General features: G+C 42.1%; 1 protein-coding gene across 2 annotated transcripts; it reads right to left on the reverse strand.

The window, feature by feature from the left end:
• Positions 1 to 5,251: 5,251 nt before the first annotated feature.
• LOC144691609 (superoxide dismutase [Cu-Zn]-like) lies at positions 5,252 to 27,690 on the reverse strand. 2 transcript variants are annotated; one of them, XM_078559869.1, is made up of 5 exons: positions 27,605 to 27,690; positions 22,468 to 22,561; positions 11,555 to 11,624; positions 10,643 to 10,706; positions 5,252 to 5,496 (listed from the first exon to the last, which is right to left on the reverse strand). In XM_078559869.1, exons 1-5 carry the CDS (start codon positions 27,671 to 27,673, stop codon positions 5,350 to 5,352), a joined length of 444 nt encoding a protein of 147 aa, XP_078415995.1. In that variant the 5' UTR covers positions 27,674 to 27,690; the 3' UTR covers positions 5,252 to 5,349. The 2 variants fall into 2 exon arrangements, with proteins under 2 accessions (XP_078415995.1, XP_078415993.1); XM_078559867.1 differs by having other exon boundaries at positions 10,589 to 10,706.
• Between the last annotated feature and the right edge of the window lie 215 nt (positions 27,691 to 27,905).

A 27,905-nucleotide genomic window follows, 5' to 3' on the forward strand; every position in this document is an offset into this window, starting at 1 on the left:
AGTTAGTTTTTCAGCTATTATTGAATATCTAAAGATGAAAGGAATACATACCAATAATGTAATCTCAGTCGCTACTGATGGGGCACCAAGTATTAGAGGAACAAATGATTTTGTTGCTCTGTGATTCTCCACTTTCAGCAACAATGTGACGTCATTTCATTGCAGTATTTACAAAGAACACTCTTCCATGAACTCAGGAGGAAATATTTGGTGCAGTGATATTCCTGGTTATAAAGATAGTTAACAACATAATGATGAGCGTATTGAACCACTGGCAGTTCTGTGGAACTCTTAAGAGGTCAACTGTCAATATGCAGACATTCTTCTCTGCAACAAGGTATATTGGCTTTCCAGGGGGAGAGTTCTTGCACATTTTTCAACTTGTTTGGATGAAGTGAAGGTGTTCATGCAAGAAAAGAGCTGTGACTATGCAGAGTTAACAAATCTACAATGGCTGTTGAAATTTTCCTTCATGACAGACATCACAAACCTCAATAGAAAACTGCAAAGAAAGGGAAACAAAGCTCCCTTGCTTTTTGAAGAAATACTTCAATTTCACCGCAAGCCAGCACTGTTTGCAAAAGACATCAAGACAGGTTTTGCATCCTCATTTCAACAATTCAAAAAATCTTGCATATTCAATAAAGTTAGAAATTATAAAGTAAGCTATTGCAGCAAAAACCTGGCCCGACAAGTGCCACAGAATCCTAAAATTATTAACCAGAGACTTGATTTAATGGAGGCAAAGATTGCTTTAATACCTGTAACGGTTTCCACGATGATCTACAGAACAGACTTAAGTAGTAACAAATCAGTTACTGGTACAAACAAAATTTCAGAAATGGGCCCTGAATCAGTCAGTCTAACGATTCTCATTTTAATATGCTTGACGTCTGAACTGCACATGAGCGATTAATTTCAACAAGGGATCCTTCTACAGGTGGTAAACTCCTAATTTACATTTTTAAGGATCCTATGCTTAATATATTCATCCAACAGCAACACCTAAAGAAAGGAGTCCACGCTGAAGAAAACACTGTTTGGAGACACATAATATAATGGGTAGAATTTTCCATGCCCACTAGCATCAGGTGTCATGGCAGGCACGAGCGGACAATATAGTAGGAAGGCCAAAGATCGGTTTCATGACATGACATGACGTGAAACCAGTTTGCAATTGTCTGCTTCGTCTGTCAATGGTGGGCCGCATTTCCCACCGTTGCACGTCGGGAACTTCACTGTAATACATCTGCGTATCATTATAAGCCCAGCTTGCCGGAATCATCACCCCACACTGGATCATCCAGCACTTGGCGAGCTGCACTTCACTCAGGACTTTGAGGTTCGTTTGCCTACCTTGCTTCGGGCAGCACTCATGGTCATCAGCGCCAGGCTTTGCAGGCAGCACAACATCACTTTTAGGGGGCCTCATGGGCAGGCCTCTACTTATGAGTCTAGCTATAAGGTGGGGGTGGCTTTTCAACAGCTGCAGGGTTATGGCTTGCTTGGGGGAGGGGGAGAAGTGGCCTCAAGCAAGGGAAGAGGCTGCAGGGCTAGGGCATTACTGGGGAGGGGGGAGTATCCCAGGGTGTGGGGGACACACATGTTGATCTGTGCAAGTGGCGTCAAGAGGATGAGGGCTGAGGAGGCAATCTCCAGCAGAGATGAGACCAGATGGAGATGTGAGGATGTGTGAGAGAGTGAGTGGGGATGTCCCTTGAGCTGGCTGTGAGATGAAAATGTGATAGCCTTGTGAGTGTATGAGTTTGGAGTGATGAGATGGTTGCCTTACCTTGGAGGCACAAATGAGATCATTCATCCTCTTTCTGCACTGGATGGTGAACCTCTTCTGTGCAGTGTTGGCACTGACCACCACCTCCCAAGCCAGAGTGGTGACACTAATGGGCCTCCTGATGCCAGAGCGGGGCAGAGGACATTGCAGCAGGCTCCAATGGTGTCCAGAAGTCGTCCCAGGGATGCATCACTGATTCAGGGAGCTGCAGTCTTCTTGCCTTACGGGAGCATGTCTTCTGTGCAGCAGTCCTGGGCTGGAAGCACTGAGAGGTATGTGCGCGGCTGCACTTTACATATGGTGCCTGGCATGAGGAATCGGTGAGGTGACACATGGCGTGTGAATCAGGGGCCGCTCACCAGCAAAATGGTGTGTTTCCCAGCAATGCATGATTAATGAGGTGGGATTGGGACTATATGGCGTGGAAAGCTGCCATTGCACCAGCAGGTAAAACATTTGTTTTCCCGCCCACTATCACATTTAGTGCAAATCTGGGATGATTCTGCCCAATATTCTTACAATGCAATAGTGACTACACTTCAAGAAAGATACTTCATTGTCTGCAAAACTCTGGAAAGTCCTGAGATTGTGAAAGGCGCTATATATCTGAAAGTTTGTCTTTCTTTATATGCCAATGAGAAACTGGAGTCCAAAGTACATGGTTAGATTTATATCCTAATTACCTGTACTACCAAACACTGATGTAATCAACCAATCATTTTTAATTTTTGCTTCCCACTCTTGCAAAAGAAAGTAGGCTTAAAATACATATTACAAGGGTTCAATCAAGAACACTAAAAAGTTCACAATAAAAAGCTTTATAATTGTGCAAAAATGCCATTAACTGCTGGACCTATGCCAAAGGAGTTCAGATGGCCAAGGTCCTTTGTTGAATAAGCTAAATTGTCTGAAGAGATTAAGTGTTCTACGATTGCTTTTGAGTAACCAAGTTTATAATGTATGGTGATAGACAAGAGTATAATATATTGTGTTTTTAATCACATAAAAGATACAAACAGTGAAACATCATTTGGTCAGATTGAGATATCACCTGGAAGAGTGAAACATTGGTTTCTGACAAAAATGAGGAATTTTAAATGTATATGCCTGTGGAAAATGCATTATCTTGGATGATCTCCTCACAAATAGGTAGGGAAATGTACATGTAACTGTATGAAGGATTTTTTTCCAGACAAAAATCAGCCGAGAAAGAGAATATTTCAGGAATAGCTTATAGAAATAAAACTATAAAGTCAGGAGAGATTGAGAAATGAGAATAGCTTCTGAAGCAAGAGTTTTACCTGAACAAGTACTGAGTGAGACATCATAGGTTAAGAAGCCAGTGATGCTGTTCATTTCTTTCTAACTAGGTTGTGATTTCACACCAACAACAGAGGAAATTGCAGGATTGAAGATCTACGCTGTGAAGTTAGAAGTGTAATACCAGCACAATATAATTTTAAGGATTGAATTTTCGGATGAGATCTATTTCCCACTACTTTTCTGTCCACCAAAATTTCTGCTCCAGGTGTGAGGGGCTATTTTCTATATCCACCTCTTCATCAGGATGCACATGTAAATGATATGAATGGCATAAAGATTCTCATCATGTACACCCCATTAGTCATCACCCCGGGATGTAAGTTACATGGTGATAAATGGGAAAAAGCGGGTCATTAGGTTTGATTTTGCTTTGAGGCGCTCCTGAGCTGCACTTCAAACTGTCAGAATAAGGGACTCTCTGGTCAGCTGCACATTTTTCACCATCAACCACAGTATGAAATACTATTGCAGTATGATTTCCCCAATGGGGGTTCTCCTATTTCCAAGCTTGAGGAGGGTGTGCACAGAAGAGAGAAAATGAAAGTGAAATAGCAGCAAAGAGGGGCAATGAATACATGATCCATGAATACTTACCATGAATATATAGGCCTGCAGACTCCCTGCAACTTTGCTTCAGTAAAAATGCCCTGGACAAGGATTGCCACCTTCTGCGAGATATTCTTTTGAGTTTATCCTTTAAGCTGCCACTGGTGACTTGTGCTTAAATAAGCAGTAAACCATCGAGCCCATATATGCCAAGCCATCAATGCCATCTTTAGGGGAGCTGGATAATTCATCCATTTTTGGATGATTCCTAGGTGTTGGTATGAAAGAGCTGGGCAATTCTATCCAGTTTCTGGATTTTGCAAATGGATAGTATTCACATAGCACTGCAGGCTTCTACTGTGGAACTGCTGGATTTCCTGAATAGAAAGAAATTCCATTCCATCAATGCTCCAATTGTCTATGATCAGCTACAATGAATCAATCCAAATTTTTCAATGAGTTTCCAAATGAGGCACTCTAGCCTCTCAGCTCTATTTAGGAAAAATAGTGAAATGTTGGGACAGCTTGTCAGGGACAAGGTGCAGTGCTTTCTTTTGTGGTTCACATGTCCCTGTCTCCCCCACCCCCATTGAAGCCAAATTCATCAGCAGAACATGGTTACGATGATGCGCATGCATCTGCCACTCACTTTAGCTTAACAATTTGCATTTATATAGCAACTTTAATGTTGTAAAATATCCCAAGGTGCTTATAAGAGCTAAAAAAAACTTTAGTGAATAAGTAGCTGAATTTTTTTTGTTACCAATTAACTTCAGAACAAAAAGTAAAAATGAAGTTTTGGGAAAAAAATGAATGTACTCTATTTTAAAGAAATATTCTGCAATGCTAAAATACAGCGCATAAAATACTTCTACCATTAGTGTAAAGATAGCATTTATATCCAATCTTCCAAAAAGGCATTATAGTTTTTGTTTCATTTCTACTTTTGAATTGTAGCTCAATGGAATAAAATTTTCACAAAGTGTTTGTAGTTCTGAAGTCTACGCCTTAATGCTCTATACTCAAGTGTGCTGCAAAATAGAACTGCAGACATCTAGCACAATTGATATTTGATTCAAATCAAGTTTTTTGACTTAAAACATCCTTTCCAATTTTTGTGAAACAAGGATTGCTTAAGTAAGGGGAGGCTAGAGCTTCCCAAACTTTGGGTCGCAACCCCCCCAGTGGGGTCATGAGAGGAGATTCTAGGGTCGTGAGTTCTGAGGCAGCAATGGCTGCCATGGAGCTTGGACTGAGTGTTAACAGCTGCGAGGCCTGTCTAAATCCTTGCTTTTCAAAAAAATGTTGGACTTGGCTTATCTGACTGATTCCTGCCCCAAAAAAAGCCCTAAACTGCCCCCACCCGCCCAAACCCACAACCACTCCTGCTCTCACGGGTCTCTCTCCCCTCCACTATCCCTGCTCCCACTAAGGGGTCAAGGCAATTTTCAAGCCTTGAAATGGGGTCACAGTGGGAAAAATTTGAGAAGCACTGGGTTAGGCCTTAAAATAATTCATTTTGCAACACAAATTGAAAACAAAATATCTTTGCTTTTACAGAAACTAATGTACAAATGTGTTTAAAAAGTTTTTTATGTAGTAAATGTTTTTGCACATCCACAGCAAGGAACATTTACCAATGGATCATAAGGAAACACAGCTCTTTGCAATGTCTATTATCAGCTTTATTAGTTAGATTTTTCTTCTAAGGTTTCATCTAAAATGTCGCTCTGACAAATTCCTATCACTCCCCAAGCTAAACCCTCTCCAGTATTTCCTGTTGTCAAGCTCTCTTCATTATCACCTTTTCCGAGGTCATCTTCATTCTGGTGAATCTATGGAAAATAAAAACATGCAAGAAGTTTGAAACAGTCCATGACCACATGTATCAAGACCTGCACAACATTCAGGTTTGGGCTGTTAAGTAGCAAGTAACACTTGCACCACACAAGTCTGGCAAAAGAGAATCTAACCACCTCCCCTTGACACAGGGATGAGGAATTTCCACCTTTTAGTGAAATTCCAACTTTTCAATTATGGAATCTCCCCCTTTGAAATGTTTTTCCAACTTCCGCCCCCCCCCCCCTCTATCCGTAGTCCTTTTCTTCACTTTGCATGTACTTAATCCAACACAGGATTACATTGTCAAGGTAAAAATCTCTGGCCTAGGAATTAAACATGCACCATTACCTTACATCACTTAGCAATGTGATGACTACTTGTTTTCCCCACCAATAGAAACTGAACTTGATATTAATACTTTCAAGGAGTGAGTCACCCTCAATCTCTGTCTCCAACTCTCTCCTCTCTTTCTTTATGACCCTCCTTAAAATCTACCGCTGACCAATCTTTTAGTCACCCGTGCTAATATTTCTTACTCAGTGTCAGTTTTTATCAGATTAGTATTAAAGGCATAGGTGCAAGTAGTTCTTGAATGAGCATGATGGATTTGAATATATACTTCACATATCCTTTGTACTTTATATATCCTTTATACCTAGGATCTGCTAAAAGGCAAAACCAAGCCAATCAGGTAGAGTAGGGGTGTTTGTAAAACGGATACAGAATCATGAATAAGTTTCCAAGGTCATGTTCGGGAGTTAGTATTTACTTCATCTTGTATTGCGTGTACTACCTTCATTGCTTGCTTAAATGCTGAGGTCACTTTGGTGATTTGATATAAATGCATTGGTCCGCAGTCTTGACAGTTATAGGAGGGAAAACAAAAGCAAACTAATGTCTCTACCCACTTGAAGTCAAATAATTCCATCCATTTAAAGTGCCTAGAAACATTTGCATTTCACTACAGATCATAAAAAGTTGCCTCTCATGCTCAGTGACTTTGTTGCTTTGTGCTATAATTTTTCAAATTCACTCATGGGATGTGGACGTCGTTGGCTAGGCCAACATTTATTGCCAATCCCTAATTGCCCTTGAGAAGGTGGTGGTGTGTTGCCTTCTTGAATCGCTGCAGTCCTTGTGGTGTAGGTACACCCACAGTGCTGTTAGGGAGGGAGTTCCAGGATTTTGACCCAGGAACAGTGAAGGAATGGCAATATAGTTCCAAGTCAAGATAGTGTTTGGCTTAGAAAGGAACATGCAGGTACTGATGTTCCCATGCACCTGCTGCTCTTGTCCTTCCAGGTGGTAGAGGTCACGGATTTGAAAGGTGCTGTTGAAGGAGTCTTGGCGAGTTGCTGCAGTGCACCTTGTGGATGGTACACACTGCTGCCACTTTGCATCGGTGATGGAGGCAGCGGATATTGAAGCTGGTGGATCGGGTGCCAGTCAAGTGGGCTGCTTTGTCCTGGATGGTGTCGAGCTTCTTGATTGTTGTTGGAGCTGCACTCACCCAGGCAAGTGGAGGGTATTCCATCACACTCCTGATTTGTGTCTTGTAGATAGTGGACAGGCTTTAGAAAATCAGGAGGCGAGTTACTGTCCACAGAATTCTCAGCCTCTGAACTTCCGCAATATTTGTGTGGCTGGTACAGTTCAGTTTTTAGTCCATGGAAACCCCCAGGATGTTGATTGCAGGATATTCAGCGATGGTAATGCCATTGAATGTCAAGGGCCGATGGTTGGATTCTCTCTTGTTGGAGATGGTCATTGCCTGGCACCTGTGTAGTGCGAATGTTACTTGCCACTTATCAGCTCAAGCCTGAATGTTGTCCAGGTCCTACTGCATGTGGGCATGGACTGCTTCAGTATCTGAGGAGTTGCGAATTGTGCTGAACATTGTGCAATCATGAACAAACATCCCCACTTCTGACCTTATGATAGAGGGAAGGTCATTGATGAAGCAGCTGAAGATGATTAAGCCTAGGACACTACCCTGAGGAACTCCTGCAGTGATGTCCTGAAACTGAGATGATTGACCTCCAACAACCACAACCATCTTCCATCCTGCAGGTATGGCTCCAACCATTAGGAGAGTTTTTCCTCTAATTCTCATTGACTCCAGTTTTGCTCAGGCTCCTTGATGCCACACTCAGTCAAATGTTGTCTTGATGTCAAGGGCAGTCATTCTCACCTCACCTCTTGAGTTCAGCTCTTTTGTCCATGTTTGGACTAAGGCTGTAATGAGGTCAGGAGCTAATGAGGAGAGGCACTGGTAGAACCCAAACTGAGCAAGTTATTTCTGAGTAAGTGCCGCTCGATAACACTGTCGACGACACTTTCCATCCCTTTACTGATGATTGAGATGATTGGACAATTTGGATTTGTCCTGTTTTTGTGTACAGGACATACCTGGGCAGTTTTCCACATTGATGGGTGGATGCCAGTGTTGCAGTTGTACTGGAACAGTCTGGCTAAGAGCACAGCTAGTTCTAGAGCACATGTCTTTAGCGCTATTTCTGGAATGTTGTCAGGGCCCATAGCCTTTGCAGTAGCCAGTGCCTTCAGCTGTTTCTTAATATCATGTGGAGTAAATCAAACTAACTGAAGACTAGCATCTGTGGTGCTGGGGACCTCAGATGGAGGCTGAGATGGATCATCCACTCAGCACTTCTGGCTAAAATTGTTGCAAATGCTTCAGCCTTATCTTTTGCACTGATGCGCTAGGCTTCCTCATCATTGAGGATGGGGATATTTGTGGAGCTGCCTCCTCCTGTTAGTTGTTTAATTGTCCACCACCATTCACGACTGGATGTGGCAGGACTGTGGAGATTATATCTGATCCTTTTGTTGTGGGTTTACTTAGCTCTGTCTATCGCATGCTGCTTTCACTGTTTGGCATGCAAGTAGTCCTGTGTTGTAGCTCCACCAGCTTGTGTACATGATTTCATAAAATTTCAGACCATTTTGTCTTCAGCCACTCTTATCTATGCTTGACATTCAAAGGCGTTACCAAGTCTGAATACCTTACCATCAACATTCTGGGGTTACCATTGACCAGAAACTGAACCGGACCAGCCATATCAATACTATGACAACAAGAGCAGGTCAGGGGCTGGGAATTCTGTGGTGAGTAATTCACCTCCTGACTCCCCAAAGTCTGTTCACCATTTACGAGGCAAAAGTCAGGAATGTGATGAAATACTCTCCACTTGCCTGGATGGGCACAGCTCCAATAACACTCAGAAAGCTCAGCTCTATCCAAGACAATGCAGCCTGCTTGATCAGCAACCTATCCACCATCTTAAACATTCACTCCTTCCATCACTTGTGCATAATGGCAGCAATGTGTACCATATACAATATGCACCACAGCACCTTGCGAAGCCTCATTGAGCAGCACCTTCCATACTCATAACCTCTACAACCTCGAAGGACAAGGGCAGCAGATACATGGGAATACCACCACTTGCAACTTCTCCAGCAAGCCACACACCATTCTGTTAAATTGCCCGCTGTTCCTTCAATGATGCTGTGTCAAAAACCTGAAACACCCTCCCTTAAGCACTGTGAGTGTACCTACAGCAGATGGACTGCTGTAGTTCAAGAGGTGGCTCACTGCCACCTTATCAAGGAAAATTTGAGATGGGCAACAAATGCTGGCCTTGTCAGCGATGCTCACATCCCATGAACAAATAATGAAAATCTCATGAGGTGCAACTATAGACGGATTGCAAAGGTGACTAATTTTCCAAATATAGGAAATTGCTAAGGCTAAATGGATCTACCCTATATTGGCATCCTGAATACTGACCCCCGGGAAAGATCTGTGGTTGGTCAAACAGTAAAGTGAAAGTATTCATTTTTTTTAGATTTTCTGTGACCAGCCAATTTCCTGCAAACACTAAGCAGTGTTTTTTGCTTCTATGCTAGTAAGCCTGCAATTTTGAGCTTATTGAGCTTAATAAATTGAGGTAGGGAATTCCAGAGCTTACAGTTTTGTCTATTAAAGGCATAACCACCAATGGTAGAGAGATTTAAAATTGAAGATGCTCAAAAGGCCAGTGTTAAATGAGCAGCAATATCTGAGGCTTGTAGGGCTGGAGGATATTAGAGTTAGGAAGAGGTGAGACCCTGGATGGATTTATAAATGAGAATTAGAGTTTTAAAATTGAATCGTTATTTAACAGGGAGCCAACATAGGTCAGCAAGTACAAGGGTGATGGATGAATAGGACTTATTACAAACATGGACACAGGCAGCAGAGCTATAGAAGACATCAAGTATACAAATTGTAGAATGTGGGAGGCTGACCAGGAGTATGTTGGAACAGTCAAGTAAATGTAAAAGGGAATGAATGAATATGAATATTCATTGCTAACTTCTCTTCAAACAAATAGAAAATGTCCAGTGCAGGAAGAGGCCATTCAGCCCATCATATCTGTGCAAAAATAGAGCTATACAGTCCAAATCCATTTTCAACTCTTGATAACCCCATAATTCTCCCCTGTGTACCAAAAATCTGACTCACTCTTGAAGTACGTACCCAGCCTCCACCGCTTTTGGGGGAAAGAAAATTCCACAGACTAACAACCCTCTGAGAAAAAAAATCCTCCTCATCTATCTTAAAAGGTAGACCTCTTATTCTTAAGCTATGTCGCCTAGTTTTAGTCCCCCTCCACAAGAGGAAACTTCCCCTCTGAGTATCCACCCTATCAAGTCCCCTCAAGACCTTATGTTTCAATAAGATCACCTCTCACTCTTCTAAACTGGAATGCCTCTTGGCCCAACCATTTTCTGAATACTTACTCATAAAAGAGTACCATCTGTGTAGCATTACCACACTGTACCACACCCCCTCACCACAACCCGCGTCCCATAAAATAGACAGTTTCACATGCCTTGTCAATAGATTTTTTTGGCAAACAGCTTTGTCATTAATTTAAAATAGGTCACTGACAAATTCATCCATGAGGGCAAGACAAAGTATAAACTAGACAATGCATAGGTTTGTACTGGACCTCTTAATTTGAAGTCTAACATTTTAGCATTGTAATTTCTAAGCCCAAAAGGCTACTTAGTACCCACCACCAGAGACCGTCCAATAACAGAATGAATTCCAGTCAGATGGAAATGCTGCACCTTCATATCCAGCTTGGCCAAACCATCTTCATTGACCTCCACATTGCCCAGGTCACCTGCATGTCTACAGTGGATGGAAATTGCGTTGTTTTAAAGAATCATAGAATGCTACATCACAGAGGAAGTCCATTCAACCCATTGCAGCAATGTTGCCTCTCTGAAAGAGATATTGATGTAGTACCATCTACCCTTTACCCAAACTCTCTTTTCCTTTATGTATATTATACCCCTTTCCTTATTAAGTTTTGTTTCCATCACTGTTCTTCTAGAGTATTCCATGTCCTAACAACTCTCCAGATAAAACTCAAACTCCTAACCGCTCCTCTTGTTTCATTTAGCAATGATCTTAAATAAATTTATGACTCAGATATGGATTGCATACAACCACTGCTGTAGGCATGAGAGGCTGATAATGATCCAAATCCCTGAAAGAAAACTTACCTCAGGCCCTCTGATCCTTGTAGCCTGCCACTCTCCAGCTCTTCTATGGAAGAGAGATAGTGCATAATGGCAAACATCCAATCCTGTTGGATGTCTTCAAATATGCACTTTGACAGAGGAAGGCCTAAAGCACTCAGATCTGCCTCATTATAAAGGCTGCTGTTGGCTTGCTCCTATTAGAAGACATATGTACCCTCTATGGGAGAAGCTCCCCCAAAAAATCACAAGGCAGCATAAAATATTCCTTAATAAAGGAATGGAGATATGACATCTTTGATCTCCTTCCACTTTTCTGCTGTTCTGTTTCTTGAACTGAATATTTTCTTGGCGCATTGGAGAAGAAAAAATAACCTCAAAACTTTACAAATTAATACCATGAAGTTGCATATTAATTAAAATACCATCCAGAACCAGTGTGCTTTTGTAAAAGTTGTGTTTTATTTTTGACATTACTTTTGAAACAGAACTCACCTCTTGTTCTCTTCTGGTGCACCATGTATTTCATTCTCTGGATTGTAATGAGGTCCTGCACTGATCCAACCTGAAACAATTAATTTACACTCAGTGCCTTTGCAAAATAGAATTTGCAATAGAGAGGTTAGCATAGATATATGAGCTAAACAATTGCAACTGTGCTTTCCAAACATGGTACAAGCTTAAGTATTCACATCTTCTGTTTTAGATTATGTTTGACCAGCCTTGATGTGAAGAATCTCAAGCCCAAACTGAAACAAAGGCATACCCTCCTGCTTCCCCCTGGTATTGTTTCCTTATTTGTTTAACGCAAGTGTTCCAGGGCCTACTCTTCAGGAGATGCAAGAAGCCAGAGGGTTTGGGCTCACTGCCTGAGGTGGAGCTCTGTTCTTAACGAAGGGTCACTTTTTCCTTTAATAACCAGAGCTTAAAGGCTGCTCCCCTCCACTCTCTGCCCTCCACCCCCCCCTCCCCCAACGCTGCCACAAATGATATGAGTGAGTGAGTATTCATTAACAGGGATAATAACAGGTGCAGGAAACTTACAAATTAAAATCATTAAGTTTTTCCAGAGTTCTTCATGTTACAGTATAGAGGAAGAAGGGAATGGGATGGTTCTATGGCATGTCTTAATTGACATTTCAGGTAAGTATTATGTTCAACACAGCAGGACAAGGTAGGTGAATATATGAAAGGTGCTTATATTATTTAACTGGTCCCAGTTGACTGCTTTCTTTTACCTTAGCTGGTATGGTGAGGCTGTGGAGCTCTGACTGAGTAGCTGTACTGTGGTTCCTCATGGTGACATGTACTATCAAGGGTACCTCATTTCTCTCAGCCTACACCATGTTGTACCCCATTCCCCCACTGCACGCTCCACAAGCCCATTTCACAGTATCAATTACTACCTCCCCTGCCTTATTCTGGAGAATAAAAATACAACTGAATGACAAAACTTGAGGGCTCTGGTCTCAGCTGTTGCACCCTCGGACATGCTTCCTGCGGTAGAGTAATTTCTTGTTCCTAGATAATCCTTGTCATTTCCCTATTCTGCAATGACAAGCTGCCAATGGACGAGGCAAAAAGCAGTGGGAGCCAATTATTAGAAGTAAAATACTGTGGAGTTATATTGGTGAGAACAATGAATCGTCCTGGTGCTAATCCCACCACAGGAAAAAATCAAGGCGCCATGTCCAATTTGGAAACAAGGAATTTGATTTGTACAGTATAGTCTGTATTTAACAGGGACGTAGTTCAAAGAATATGCATGAAGGAGAATTTTTCAGTCTTGTCCAACAGTATCATTGTTGTTTCCATAATGAAGCCTGAGATTGGGCCTCTGTCTTGTATGTGGTGTGATCTTTTCAAAACACTGTTACCTCAGGAAGTAAAATGTGTAAAGTTCAGCAGGGAACAGTTTAGGTGCTCTGCCACCTGCAGCCAATTTTTTGCTGCCAGGATGTTTGCGGTTTAATGAATGGGCAATCATCTGGTGATAGATAGGGTAGAGGTAGGTTCACCAAATAAGCTTTGACTTCTTGCTGCTTAGCTTAAGGTCTTAAAGTATAAAGCAAAGTTGTCATACTCTGAAAAATCCCTGTTAATTTAATCTGGATCAAAGATTAGTGTTATCTAATTTGAATTTATACAGTTTTTCTGTATATTCAGCCACTTCAAATCTTGGAAACCAAAGAGCTTGAGCTCCAGCCTTTGAGTGGGTTGAAGGTAACATAGTGACAAGCCCCGGTTGGCGAGGACTTTCTCCATTCCGCACACGCTATTCCTGTCATTTTGGAAGCAGCTCCCACTCGCCAGACACAATGAAGCTCAGCCTTGTGGGAACTGAGTTCATTTTCTGGCTGCACTTCTCTCAAACATCACAATCAGGACATTAGGGGATATTGATTGAAGATATTAACGCAGCAAAAGCAAAAATAAAACATGGCTACTGCAAACAAAAGTGGATGCAGAGTGTTGTGTCTTTAATGAAAAACGGACAAACAACTATATTTTGTGGAGATGAAAGGCAAACCCGTATGCCTGATTTGTGGAGAAGTGATTTCTGTCATGAAAAAAGTCATAGTAAAAAGACATGTCAGCACAAAGCACATCAAATATGAAGAATTTCAGGGACAAGTGCGAGCTGATAAAATTAAAGCACTTAAAAAGAATGTGAGTGCGCAGCAAGCAATTTTCCCAAGGCTGAGAAAGGTCTTGGACCATGTTATGCAAGTCAGATATGTGGCGAGTGAACTTTTCACAAAAAAGCTTAGGCCTTATTCAGAAGGAGAGTTTGTAAAGGAGTGCATCGTTGTGACTGCAGCTTTACTGGGGGCTCCAGAGAAAATCAACCTATTTGAGAGTGTGAGCTTATCTAGCAGGACTGTGTCAGATCGAATTAATGATATGACTCAAGACATTAAAAAGGTTCTGAAAGATTCTGCGGATAATTTCGAGTTTACTCTCTGGCTATTGACGAGACAACAGACATAATAAGTTCATGCCAACTGGCAATTATTTCTGCGTGAAATCATGGCAGATTTTGAGATTCGATAGAACGTGCTTGATTTAGTAGCAATGCATAACGCCACCAAATGTGAAGATATATTTGGGGAGGTTACATTGACAGTGGATAGGCTTCAGTTATCATTAGAAAAAAAAGTGGTCTTATTACTGATGGCACTCCAGCTATGATTGGATCTCAAAAGGGATTAGTTGCTCTAATCAAGAAAGAAATGGGTCTCCTCAACCTTGATCCAAGTAAGTTGATTGTATGTCCATAAGACCATAAGACAGGAGCAGAAATTAGGCCATTCGGCCCATTGGGTCTGCTCCGCCATTCAATCATGGCTGATAAGTTTCTCAACCCCATTCTCCCGCCTTCTCCCCGTAACCTTTGATCCCCTTACCAATCAAGAACCTATCTATCTCGGTCTTAAATACACTCAATGTCCTGGCCTCCACAGCCTTCTGTGGCAATGAATGCCATAGATTCACCACTCTCTGGCTAAAGAAGTTTCTCCTCATCTCTGTTCTAAAAGGCCTTCCCATTACTCTGAGGCTGTGCCCTCGGGTCCTAGTCTCTCCTACCAATGGAAACATCTTCCCCATGTCCACTCTATCCAGGCCTCTCAGTATTCTGTAAGTTTCAATCAAATCCCCCCTCATCCTTCTAAACTCCATCGAGTATAGACCCAGAGTCCTCAAACGTTCTTCATATGTTAAGCCTTTCATTCCTGGGATCGTTCTCGTGAACCTCCTCTGAACTCTCCAGGGCCAGAACATCCTTCCTGAGATACGGGGCCCAAAATTGCTCACAATATTCTAAATGTGGTCTGACCAGAGCCTTATAAAGCCTCAGCAGCATATCCCTGCTTTTATATTCTAGTCCTCTCGAAATAAATGCCAACATTGCGTTTGCCTTCCTAACTACCGACTCAACCTGCAAGTTAACCTTAAGAGAATCCTGAACTAGGACTCCCAAGTCCCTTTGCACTCCAGATTTCAAAATTCTCTCCCCATTTAGAAAATAGTCTATGCCTCTATTCTTCCTACCAAAGTGCATGACCTCACACTTCCCCACGTTGTATTCCATCTGCCACTTCTTTGCCCATTCTCCTAACCTGTCCAAATCCTTCTGCAGCCTCCCCGCCTCCTCAATACTACCTGTCCCTCCACCTATCTTTGTATCATCTGCAAACTTAGCCAGGATGCCCTCAGTTCCTTCATCTAGATTATTAATGTATAAAGTGAAAAGTTGTGGTCCCAACACTGACCCATGCGGAACTCCACTAGTCACTGGCCGCCATCCTGAGAAGGACCCCTTATCCCCACTCTCTGCCTCCTGCCAGACAGCCAATCTTCTATCCATGCTAGTACCTTGCCTCTAACACCATGGGCTCTTATCTTTCTGAGCAGCCTCCTGTGTGGCACCTTGTCAAAGGCCTTCTGGAAGTCCAAGTAGATGACATCCATTGGCTCTCCTTTGTCTAACCTACTCGTTACCTCCTCAAAGAATTCTAGCAGATTTGTCAGGCATGACCTCCCCTTGATGAAACCATGCTGACTTTGCCCTATTTTACAATGCACTTGCAAGTATTCTGAAATCTCATCCTTAAGAATGGACTCTAAAATCTTACCAACGACCGAGGTCAGGCTAATCGGCCTGTAATTTCCCGTCTTTTGCCTCACTCCCTTCTTAAACAGGGGGGTTACATTAGCGATTTTCCAGTCCTCTGGGACCCTCCTTAACTCGAGTGATTCCTGAAAGATCACCACTAACGCCTCAACTATCTCTTCAGCTATCTCCTTCAGAACTCTGGGGTGTAATCCATCTGGTCCAGGTGATTTATCCACCTTCAGACCTTTCAGTTTTCCTAGCACCTTCTCCTTGGTAATGACCACCATACTCACCTCTGCCCCCCGACTCTCTTGAACTTTGGGGATGTTACTCGTGTCTTCCACCGTGAAGACTGACGCAAAGTACCTATTCAGTTCCTCCGCCATTTCTTTGTTCCCCACTTCTACTTCTACTTCTCCTACTGCTCCAGCGTCATTTTCCAGCGGCCCAATGTCCACTTTTGCCTCTCTCTTACCCTTTATATATCTAAAAAAAACTCTTGCAATCTTCTTTTATATTACTGGCTAGTTTACTCTCATATTTAATCTTCTCCCTCCTTATTTCTTTTTTAGTTGTCCTCTGTTGGTCTTTGTAGGCTTCCAAATCTCCTGGTTTCCCACTGCTCTTCGCCACATTGTATGCTTTCTCTTTAGCTTTTATGCTGTCCCTGACCTCCCTTGTCAGCCACGGTTGCCTCGTCCTCCCTTTAGTATGCTTCTTCTTCCTAGGGATGAATTTTTGCTGTGTCTCCCAAATTACTCCCAGAAACTCCTGCCATTGCTGTTCCACTGTCTTTCCTGCTAGGCTCATCTCCCAGTCAATTCTGGCCAGCTCTTCCCTCATGCCTGTGTAGTTGCCTTTATTCAACTGTAATACCTTTACATCTGATTCCAGCTTTTTCCTCTCAAATTGCAGGGTAAATTCTATCATATTATGGTCACTTCCTCCTAAGGGTTCCTTCACCTTAAACTCCCTTATCAAATCTGCCTCATTATACATCACTAAATCTAGAATTGCCTGTTCCCTAGTGGGCTCCACCACAAGCTGCTCCAAAAAGCCATCTCGTAGACATTCCACAAATTCCTTTTCTTGGAATCCACTACCAACCTGATTTTCCCAGTCTACCTGCTTATAGAAATCCCCCATGATCACTGTAACCTTGCCTTTCTTACATGCCTTTTCTATCTTCTGGTGTATCTTGTGCCCACATCTTGACTACTGTTTGGAGGCCTGTACATAACTCCCATTATGGTTTTTTCACCTTTGCGGTTCCTCAACTCTACCTACAGATTCTATGTCATCTGACCCTACGTCGTTTCTTGCTATCGATTTAATTTCATTTCTTACTAACAAAGCAGCCCCACTCCCTCTGCCAACCTACCTATCTTTTCGATAGGATGTATATCCTTGTATATTTAGGTCCCAGTCCTGATCCCCTTGCAGCCATGTCTCCGTGATGCCCACCACATCATACCTGCCAATTTCAATCTGCGCCACAAGCTCATTTACCTTATTTCGTATACTGCATGCAATCAGATACAACACCTTCAGTCCTGCATCATTCATCAGGAGAATCTGTGCACGCACTCCATGCGACTGAGTGATGGTACCAAGCATTAACTTAATTAAAAGTAGAGGGTTAAACAGCTGCCAGTATAGGGAGTTATTGAATGATCTTGAATCAGAGTATGACGATTTAGTTTACTATTGTGAAGTGCGATGACTCAGCCAGGGGAGTATGCTGATGTGGTTTTATGAGCTGAGGGAAGAAGTGAAATTTTTCATGGAGGCAAAGGGAAAACCTGTGGCCGAGCTGAGTGACAACAAGTGGCTGTGTGACTTGGCTTTCATGGTCAACATTATGCAGCATCTGTCTGAGCTCAATGTTAAATTGCAAGGGCCTAACCAGCTTATTACTTCCCTTCTTTCAAATGTGAAATCATTTGAAGCCAAATTAAAGCTGTAGAAAATGCAACTGGAAAAGGGCAACACGGTACATTTTCCTACCCTTTAGAAACAAAAATTTGCAGCAACAGTGGAGGTGACATACTGGTAATGTTGCTGGAGTAGTAATCCAGAGAACCAGGGTAATGCTCTGGGGACCCGGGTTCGAATCCCATCAAGCCAGGTGGTGAAATTTGATTATCATAAATCTAATGCCCTTTAGGGACATCAGAGACGTCCTTACCTGGTCTGGCCTACATGTGACTCCAGACCCACAGTAATGTTGTTGACTCTTAAATGCCCTCTGAAATAGCCTAGCAAGCCACTCAGTTGTATCAAATCGTTAAAAAGGAATGAAACCGACCTAGGCACCAGAAACGACAAAGGCAAACTCAGTGCAGTCCTTCTTACTAACATCTAGGGGCTTGTGCCAAAATTGGGGGAGCTGTCTCAGACAGCAACAGCCTGACTCATACTCAAGGAATCCAGACACCACCATCACCATCCTTGGATATGTCCTGTCCCCGGCAGGACAGACCCAGTAGATGTGGTATACAGTCAGGAGTGAGTTGCTCTGGGAGTTCTCAACATTGATTCCTGACCCCATGAAGTCTCAAGGGCAAGGAAACTTCTTGCTGATTACCACGTACCGCACCCTCTCAGCTGATGAATCAGTACTCCTCCTTGTTGAACACCACTTTTTAAAAAATTTATTCGTTCCTGGGATGTGGGCGTCGCTGGCTAGGGCAGTATTTATTGCCCATCCCTAATTGCCCTTGAGGGCATTTTAAGAGTCAACCACACTGCTGTGGGTCTGGAATCACATGTAGGCCAGACCAGGTAAGGACGGCAGATTTCCTTCCCTAAAGGACATTAGTGAACCTTGGAAGAAGCAGCAAGGGTGACAATGGTGCAGAATGTACTGTGCATGGGGGACTTCAATGTCCATCACCAAGAATGGCTTGGTAGCACCACAACAGATCGAGCTGGCTGAGTCCTAAAGGATATAGATGCTAGATAGGGTCTGCAGCAGGTGGTGAGGAAACCAAAAGGGAAAAACATACTTGACGTCATCCTCACCAACCTGCCGGCCGCAGATCCATCTGTCCATAACTGTATGGGAAGGAGTGACCACCGCACAGTGCTTGTGGAGATGAAGTCCTGTCTCCACATTGAAGGATATCCTCCGTCGTGTTATGTGGCGCTACCACCATGCTAAATGGGAGAGATTTCTAACAGATCTAGCAACTCAAGACTGGACAACCATGAGGCACAGCAGCAGAATAGTACTTCCCCACAAGCTGTTGCCTCATGGCCCAGCATATCCCCCACTCTACCATTACCACCAAGCCAGGGGATCAATCTTAGTTCAATAAAGAGTGCAGGAGGGCATGCCAGGAACAGCACCAGGCATATCTAATAATGAGTTTTCAACCTGGTGAAGCTACAATACAGGACTACTTGCGTGCCAAACAGCATAAGTAGCAAGTGACAGACAGCGCTAAGTGATTCCACAACCAACGGATCAGATCTAAGCTCTACAGTTCTGCCACATCCAGCCGTGAGTGGTGGTGGACAATTAAACAACTCAATTATGGGGGAGCCCAACACATCAGTGCAAAAGATAAGGCTGAAGCATTCGCAACAATCTTCAGCCATAAATGCTGAGTGGATAATCCATCTTGTCCTCCTCCAGAGGTCCCCAGCATCACAGATGCCAGTCTTCAGCTAATTCAATTCACTCCATGTGATATCAAGAAACAGCTGAAGGTACTGGATAGTACAAAGGCTATGGGCCCTGATAATATTCCAGCAATAGTGCTGAAGACTTGTGCTCCAGAACTTGCCATACCCCTAGCCAAGCTGTTCCAGTATAACTACAATTCAGGCATCTACCCAGCAATGTCGAAAATTGCCCAGATATGTCCTGTACACAAAAAGCAGGACAAATCCAACCCGGCAAATTACAGCCCCATCAGTTTACTCTCGATCATTAGTAAAGTGATGGAAGGGGTCATCAATAGCACTATTGAGTGGCACTTGCTTAGCAATAACCTGCTCACTGATGCTTAGTTTGGGTTCTGCCTTGGTCACTAAACCTCTGACCTCATTACAGTCTTGGTTCAAACATGGAAAAAAGAGCTAAACTCCAGAGGTCAGGTGAGAATGACTGCCCTTGACATCAAGGCCACACTTGACCGAGTTTGGCATCAAGGAGTCCTAGCAAAACTGGAGTCAATGGGAATCAGGGGGAAATCTCTCCGCTGGTTGGAGTCATACCTAGCACAAAGGAAGATGGTTCTGGGTGTTGGAGGTCAGTCATCTCAGCTCCAGGACATCACTGCAGGAGTTCCTCAGGGTAGTGTCCTCGGTCCAACCATCTTCAGCTGCTTCATGAATGATCTTCCCTCCACCATAAGGTCAGAAGTGGGGATGTTTGCTGATTGCACAATGTTCAGCACCATTTGTGACTCCTCAGATACTTAAGCAGTCCATGTCCAAATGCAGCAAGACCTGGACAACATCCGGGCTTGGGCTGACAAGTGGCAAGTAAGATTTGTGCCATACAAGCGCCAGGCAATGACCATCTGCAAAAGAAGAATCTAACTATCACCCCTTGACATTCAATGACATTACCATAACTGAATCTCCCGCTATCAACATCCTGAGGGGTTACCATTGACCAGAAACTGAACTGGGCTAGCCATATAAATACTGTAGCTATAAGAGCAGGTCAGAGGCTAGGAATCTTGCAGCGAGTAACTCACCTCCTGACTCCCCAAAGCCTGCCTGCCATCTACAAGGCACAAGTCAGGAGTGTGATGGAATACTCTTCACTTGCCTGGATGAGTGCAGCTCCAACAACACTCAAGAATCTTGACACCATCCATGACAAAGCAGCCTGCTTGATTGGCACCACATCCACAAACATTCAGTCCCTCCACCATGGAGGCACAGTGGCAGCAGTATGTACCATCTACTGGATGCACTGCAGGACCTCAACAAGGCTCCTTAGACAACCCCTTCCCAACCCACGACCAATACCATCTAGAGGACAAGGGCAGCAGACACATGGGAACACCACCAACTGGAAGTTCCCCTCTAAGCCACTCACCAACTTGACTTGGAAAAATATATCGATGTTCCTTCACTGCCGATGGGTCAAAATCGTGGAACTCCCTCCTTAACAGTGCTGTGGGTGTACCCACACCACATGGACTGCAGGGGTTTAAGAAGGCAGCTCACCACCACCTTCTCAAAGTTAGGGATGGGCAATAAATGCTGGCCCAGCCAACGTAGCCCACATCCCTTTAATTAATTTTTAAAAAGGTATGCCAGGGACTGTGCAAATTTACTTAAGAAATTTTGTGAGCGATTTCAAGACCAAAAATGAAAGAACTGGAATTAAACATTTTTGCCATACTGCTCAGTATTGAAGCAGTCAATGTACCTGAAGACCTAAAACATGAAGTTATAGAACTACAAAGCAACATTGAGCTTAAGGCTAAATACAGTAACTTGTCTCTGCTGGAATTCTACAGACTCTATGTCAGCGCCGATGAATTTCCAAACTTGAGGAGACATGTGCTAAAAATAACATCACGGTTTGGAACACACACTGCTTTGAGCAGTTTTTTTTTCCAAAACTTTATCTCGCACAGAACCATCTGCATGCCAGATTAACAGGCGTGAATTTGGAAAGCCAGTTGTGAGTAGCAACATCAGTGTCAGCAGACATAAGGCTCATCAAGGAGATGCAAACTTAGCCATCGCATCAAAGCAGTGGGTGAGTTGAACGTTTCTGTATTCTCTCTAAAAAAGCATAAATTAAGTTGGTTTTTATGTGCGTGTGCCCTGCGACAGATTTTGTCTATGTGTGAGTGGCCCTTGATAAGAAAGAGGTTCCCCACCCCTGCTCTAGATCCATAAAGATCTCTTTGGCTCTATACCCTTTCACACTTTTTGGCTACAGTGTAAGTGGTTATATGAGTTCTGAGCATTATTGTAGAAATTTCCCAAACTGGCACTTGTACATTTCAGGTCCTTCATTCTCTAACAAACACTGAGCAAGCTGTTTATGTGTCTCTCCCTGCAGTTGCTCCATTCTATACCCACAAATCCACTGGGATCTCAGACTTGGGGCAGGCAAAGTCTTTCAGACACACACTCCCTATGCCACAAAGTTATCCTACATTAGGACGTTGCTGTCATTGAAGGAAGTAAACAGATTAAAATGCCCTTCATGTCTACTCATCATTGTTTTGGACGGTCATGACTGGGCTAAAATTAGTATCCTTCAGGATTTCCAGGTACTGATATTGCACTTGGAGGCACCCACTACCATGTCCTACTGGTTAGCTAATCACCTGGTTGGATGGATACAGACAATACAAAGCCGTATTATCACATACTTGATTTCTAACAATAACATCCATGAATTTTTATTTCCACATCGGAAAGCAGAAATTTACACATGTATGAGATAACTGAACAAATAAGAATCAAACAAAAATGGAGAAGGAACTTCATCAGACCTCCGTTTAGGAACTGGCAGTGGCCAAAAACATCAAACTCCTTTATTATGAAAGCAGTCAATGGCAAGAAAAGGAGAGCTAAATATAAGATTTTAGGGGTGTGAATAGAAGGGAAAGATATCAGAGAATGTTTTTGAAAATGTATAAACAGGAACTCTGTCTTTCTCCTCACTGCCTGGAAGTTAAGGTAGGAGATGAGTATTCACTTTTATTCAGCTGTCCTGTTGGTACAGATTACTCAACTACAGCTGTATGAATGTAACAAATATTTTTCTCTATGTAACTACAAGTTGTAAAGATATGTTTCATACCATTGGTTAGGTCACCAAAACTGTGAATGTGAAGGCCATGCTTTCCAGGAGGCAGTCCAGTAAATTCCCCTTTTACAATCACACATCCAGTTATCTACAAATTCAAATTTCACATTCAACAAATATACTGGTATTGTAAAGTCAATTTCATGAAAACTATTGTGTGCAATATACATTGAAATTAGCAAACGGAAACACAATGCCTTAATACAGATGAGAGGCAAACACTGTTTAAAAATGTTGCAAGTTCATCAAATATCCTGAACATTGTATAACAGTAGTCCATCATTTTATATTCACACATTCAAAATGTACACGTATACATATGCAATTGAATTGTAGTTTGCACATTTCACCCCAAAAGGATGATACATACATACATTTAGGGCATCATTAGGATTTTGCAACTGACTTCAGGCAAGACACGTGAGTGCAAAACAGGACTGGACATTCCAGAATAAATTAATAAATTGTTGCACCCTAAAAGATATGGCTAAGATGCATAAGGGTTCAGTCAACAGATCAACTGGGTTGAAAAGTGACATGAATGATAAAAAGACATCAACGATGTAAGTGACAACAAATGTTTTCTATATGGAAGAATTTAAAGATGAAGACGCGGGGATTGAGTTGACTGCAGAGGTGCAGTGAATTGTGGTTTTCACAAATTAATGACATCTTTACCAATTAAACCCCAAAAAGGATGATGTTAAAAACTGATCCCATCCCAGCCAGATTAAGGTTTAAACTGTGCAGTTGTGTTAATGGAAACACTTTATTTAACTGTATAACACTACTTGTTTGGTGTGTAAAGTATTCATATCTTATGAACATGCACAGTGCACAAAACATCATTTAATACATAAACTGGCCATATTGGTGTCTTTTTTTGCAAGTGCCTGTCAATACATAACAAGATTTTGACTGGATTGTGCTAAGCCTCACTGTTCCTGAAGTTACATGGAATGGCTGTAGGGTTCTTCTGTCTCATCTCATTCAACTACCGACTAGATTGGCTTGGGTGAGTTTGTTATACCTAGATGGACTTAGCCTCAGTGTTATGGACAGTGACAGTGAAAGTATTTTGCCACTGTTACATTTGAAATGGTACAATATGGCTGCTTCCACAGGATACATCAGAAGACTAGGAACATATGAGAGAGCTCGAAAACCAATTAATCCATACATTGAAAGAATAGACATGTTTTTGAGATCTAATAATATTATATAGAACTTGGAGGTAAAAGTGAAGATGTCCAGACTCAGAAAGCAATTCTGTGTAAGAAAGCAATTCTGCAAAAGGAGATTGGCCCAGACTTGTATGGCACCCTAACAAACCTCCTTGTTCGCAACAAGACAAAGGATGTGCCACTCAAAACAATCAAAATTGGAGGAAAATTTCAACTCTAAGCCATTAGAAATAGCTACAAATTTGAAACTAGAAAAATGCAAAACAATTGGTGAGTATACCGTGACACTGAAAAATTTATCATTACACTGCAACTTTGGCATGATCTTAGACCATGAATTACAGGACAGATTTATGTGTGGACTGGTGGATGAAAGAATCCAAACAAAGTTACTAATAATTCAACATCTTCCATTTGAACCAACGTGTAAGATTGCTTTTACCATGAAGTTGGCATCAAAGGATACTTGGGAATTTTCATCCTAATCAAGCGACTAGTACAATTTCCGTCCACCGCAAGAAGGCTCCACCAAGCCTAAAACAGGGAGACCTAGTCAAAAAAATGGTGACAGCGGTTTAGTGACTTGTTATCCTCGTAAATTCATCCATGCGGCACAGGCATGTCAGCACAGAAATGCTAAATGCCTTAATTGCCATAAGATAGGCCATGTTGCAATGTGCAAAATAAGGGCAAGTCCCTCAAGTTGTCCATTGTTATTGTGAGATATTCCAACAAACCAATATTAATAGATAAGGATTGGCTTCACAAATTGAAGTTAGACCAAAATAATGTTTTTCATATCGAGACAACCAAGAAGTTTGAATAACTATTGCAACATTTTCAAGGACAGCTATGAAGGTATACTTAATGTGGAAGCATACAACCGAAACAGGCCCAATGGTGACCAAGGCTGGGGAAGTTCCTTATGCTCTTAAAGCCCAGGTTGAAACTCTTTCGAGTTATCAACAGTCACAGATTGCAACTCTTTCGAGTACAATCACAGTTCTTGGTTTCCGGGAGTGGGACGTGAACCCACAACCCTCTGATTCAAAGGCGAGGGTGCTATGAACTGAGCCACAGCTGACACCTCAAGCCCAGGTTGAAGTGGAACTAAAGAAGCTAGAGAGACAAATGGTGTGCTAGTGAAAACTGACTACAGTGATTGGTCAATCCCAACTGTAGTAGTGGCCAACAAAACCATGAGACTATACAGAGTTTACAAACTCACAATCAACCAGTGGATGATGAGTTGTATTCATTACTGACCTCTCAAGATTTATATGCGGAGTTATCAGGATCCAAGATATTCACAAAATTGGATTTGTCTTCCGCTTTTACACAGCTCAATGTGGATTGAGAGAATCAACAATATCTCTTGACAAATACACACGTGGGGTTATACTCTTATATGAAGTTGTCCTATGGCGTGAAGTTTTCTCCAGAAATCTTCCAAGCAACAATGGATAAGATTTTGCAAGGAGTGCTGCATTGCTTGTGCAATTGGGATGATGTGTTGATCGCGACCGAAAAAGATGAAGAGAATCTTTAAGTATTTGATGAAGTGTTAAAGAGGCTCAATGATCACGATGTGAAGTTGAAAAGGAGCAAGTGTGCTTTTGGGCAATCCGAGGTAGTGTACCTTAGACTGAAAAGCAATGAAACGGGGTTACAACTAGTGAGAAGAGAAGATAGAGGCTATAGTCAATGCTCCAAAACCAAAAGATGTATGGCTTAGATCTTATCTAGGTATGGTTCAATACTACTCACAATTTCTGTTTTGAAAAAAAGTATATGACTAAATGGTTGGATAGAGTTTGACCAGAGTGCAGAAAAGGAACTGAGAATGTTCCACAAACGTCGCAATGAGTAGTGTGAACAGAGCTGCATCAAGTGGAGTCAGAGTGGTGGTATCTCATTCTTCAAGAGATAGGATACTGGCAGAACTCCATATTGAACACACAGGGATAGACAGTATGAAATCCATTGCAAAAAGACTTGTAAATGGCTTGTGGTTTAACTATGATCTAAAATAAATAACAAGCAAATGTACTATCTTGCAAAACTATGGAAATAAGCTACCAAAAACACCTCATGGTGGAGTTGTCCACTTCAAAGAGCTCGTAGACTTTTGTGAAAAGGAAAATTACAATTTCTTGGTACTCATTGATAACCACTCAAAGTGGATCGAAGTAAAGCACAAGGGTCAAAATACCAATGTTGAATGAACAATAGATGAGTTACAGTCATTTTTTGCTAAACTTGGGTTACCCGAGGTCCTCATTTTTGTTCTGCTCCATTCCAAAGTTTCACGAAGAAAACAGTATCAAATATACCCTTACTCTTCGTTACTATCTGGCTTCATTACAAATGGAGCAGTACGAGATTAAGGAAACATTTGAGCCTGGTTCTACGAAATTTGACTGTAAAGTCGAACACAAATAGTTCAGTCAAAAATGTCAGTATGACACAAACAAAAGAGAAAGCAGTTTCAGACAAAATAAGCATTTTCATGTTCTGAGTAACTCTCATAAGTCATGTAAAAGGGATGTGCGAAATGCAGTGGAAGTTAATGGAACTAAAAAATACTTGACTTGAAATTGATGAAAAGATAAGAGATGTCCACGGAAGTCATGTGATTCCAGGAAGGGATGAACCAAAGCATGAGCATGATCTATTTGGTCAAGAGCTTATGTCAGTGTGTGAACCAGTTTAGACTTTGGTGTTTGAAGTACCAGTTTCTGAGAAAGAAACAGGATCTTTTGAGAGTATTGAACCAAAGCCAAACAGTCCAAAACCTAACAGTCCAAAACCTGACTCTATATCAAAACCTTTCAGGTGATCAGGAAGGCTTCGTAAACCAGTTTCTAAACTTTTCATTTGTAGTTTAAGAAAAAATGCCAGTTGTAATCATGCCAAGTGTGCATATTCACAAAGATTTGTTTGTTTTTCACTGTTGAAGTTGTATAGTAAGTGATACAGGTAATACTTCATTTTAAAAAAAAACGTTTTTTAAACAAGGGCTAAGCAGTGCAATGTATTCATACATTATGAACATGTGGCATCATTAAACATTCGAACTGGCCATCTTGGTGTATTTCTTTGTAAGGACCTCTCAATATGGTTGGACTGAAAGAACCCACTTGCAGCCCCAATTCACAAAATACCTTGTTTACTGGACTTCTTTTAGCCTAGTTAGACATCATGATATTGGGCAACTTTTGGGCTGGTATTTGGTTGACTCGTTATTTTAATTTTTGGCACCTCGCTCTTGAACGGACCATGGAAAATTGGGACAAACAGTACTGGTCAGCTGGTGTAAAACAAAATGATGGAAATACTCAGCAGGTCAGGCAGCATCTGTGGAGAAAGAACCATGTTTCCCTCTCCACAGATGCTGCCTGACCTGCCGAGTATTTCAAGCATTTTCCGTTTTAGTTCAGGTTTCCAGCATCCACAGTACGGGTATATTTTGCTTCTGTTCATTTGGAGTCTGCTTAAGACGTAGAATAGCTCGTCCAGTATTAACTACTTGTATTTCAAAAGTGGAAGAACTAACTTCAATACTGCCATGATTGCCACAAATGTAAGCAGAGGGTAATGGATTTGTTCGGAACTAACATTGAGAGTTTCAACATGTACAGAAAATCATAGGGAAATGGAGGGGTTGAGGGTGGAATATTATCAAAACGTCCAATAATAATTTAATTTCCATAAAATAGAGGCAAAAAGCTCCACGGGTTAGAGAAAATATTCCACCGCAACCGACGAGTCAGAAAATAAATCTACTGCTGCGCAGTGTCAGGGGGTAGTCGGTTTAGCTTGAGACAAAACTCGCCTATCAGGAAGCCAGGTTTGGCCCACCACCTGTGGTTCAAATATTAACCGACACACTGTGCCGCAAACTCTCAGCGGCATCATCTACACTTATAATTCTACCTGCTACTCACATCCATCTTGAAGAGAACAACACCAAAGACATTGAAGTGGCCATTAAGGACACAAATAGCATTGGCCATGTTTCCTCAGCTTCACCTGTCAGAACCCCCCCGAAGTCAGCTCCCCCGGCACATGCGCAAAGCTGCATCTCCCTCCTCGTGGACTCACACTTCCCCAGATATCCAGCTGAGGTCATTCTTCATCATTCAAAAATCCTCCTCCGGCTGTTTCAGCTATTACCACGATCGTAATAGTTTACATTTCATTTGCGTAAATAAAGCAACACGTTTACTCCGAACACCAGGACTTGCT

Source organism: Cetorhinus maximus, chromosome 16, assembly GCF_964194155.1.
Source record: "Cetorhinus maximus chromosome 16, sCetMax3.hap1.1, whole genome shotgun sequence".
NCBI lineage: Eukaryota > Metazoa > Chordata > Chondrichthyes > Lamniformes > Cetorhinidae > Cetorhinus > Cetorhinus maximus.

What these genes read in the sequence shown, in the direction of transcription:
- LOC144691609 (XM_078559867.1), bottom strand. Translation starts at nt 27,673, where the DNA reads ATGGCCAATGCTATTTGTGTCCTTAATGGCCACTTCAATGTCTTTGGT. An exon ending in TTGTTCTCTTCAAGATGGAT is followed by an intron (nt 22,562 to 27,604) that starts GTGAGTAGCAGG and finishes TTGAATTTGTAG; the next exon opens with ATAACTGGATGTGTGATTGT. An exon ending in GCACCAGAAGAGAACAAGAG is followed by an intron (nt 10,707 to 11,554) that starts GTGAGTTCTGTT and finishes CATCCACTGTAG; the next exon opens with ACATGCAGGTGACCTGGGCA.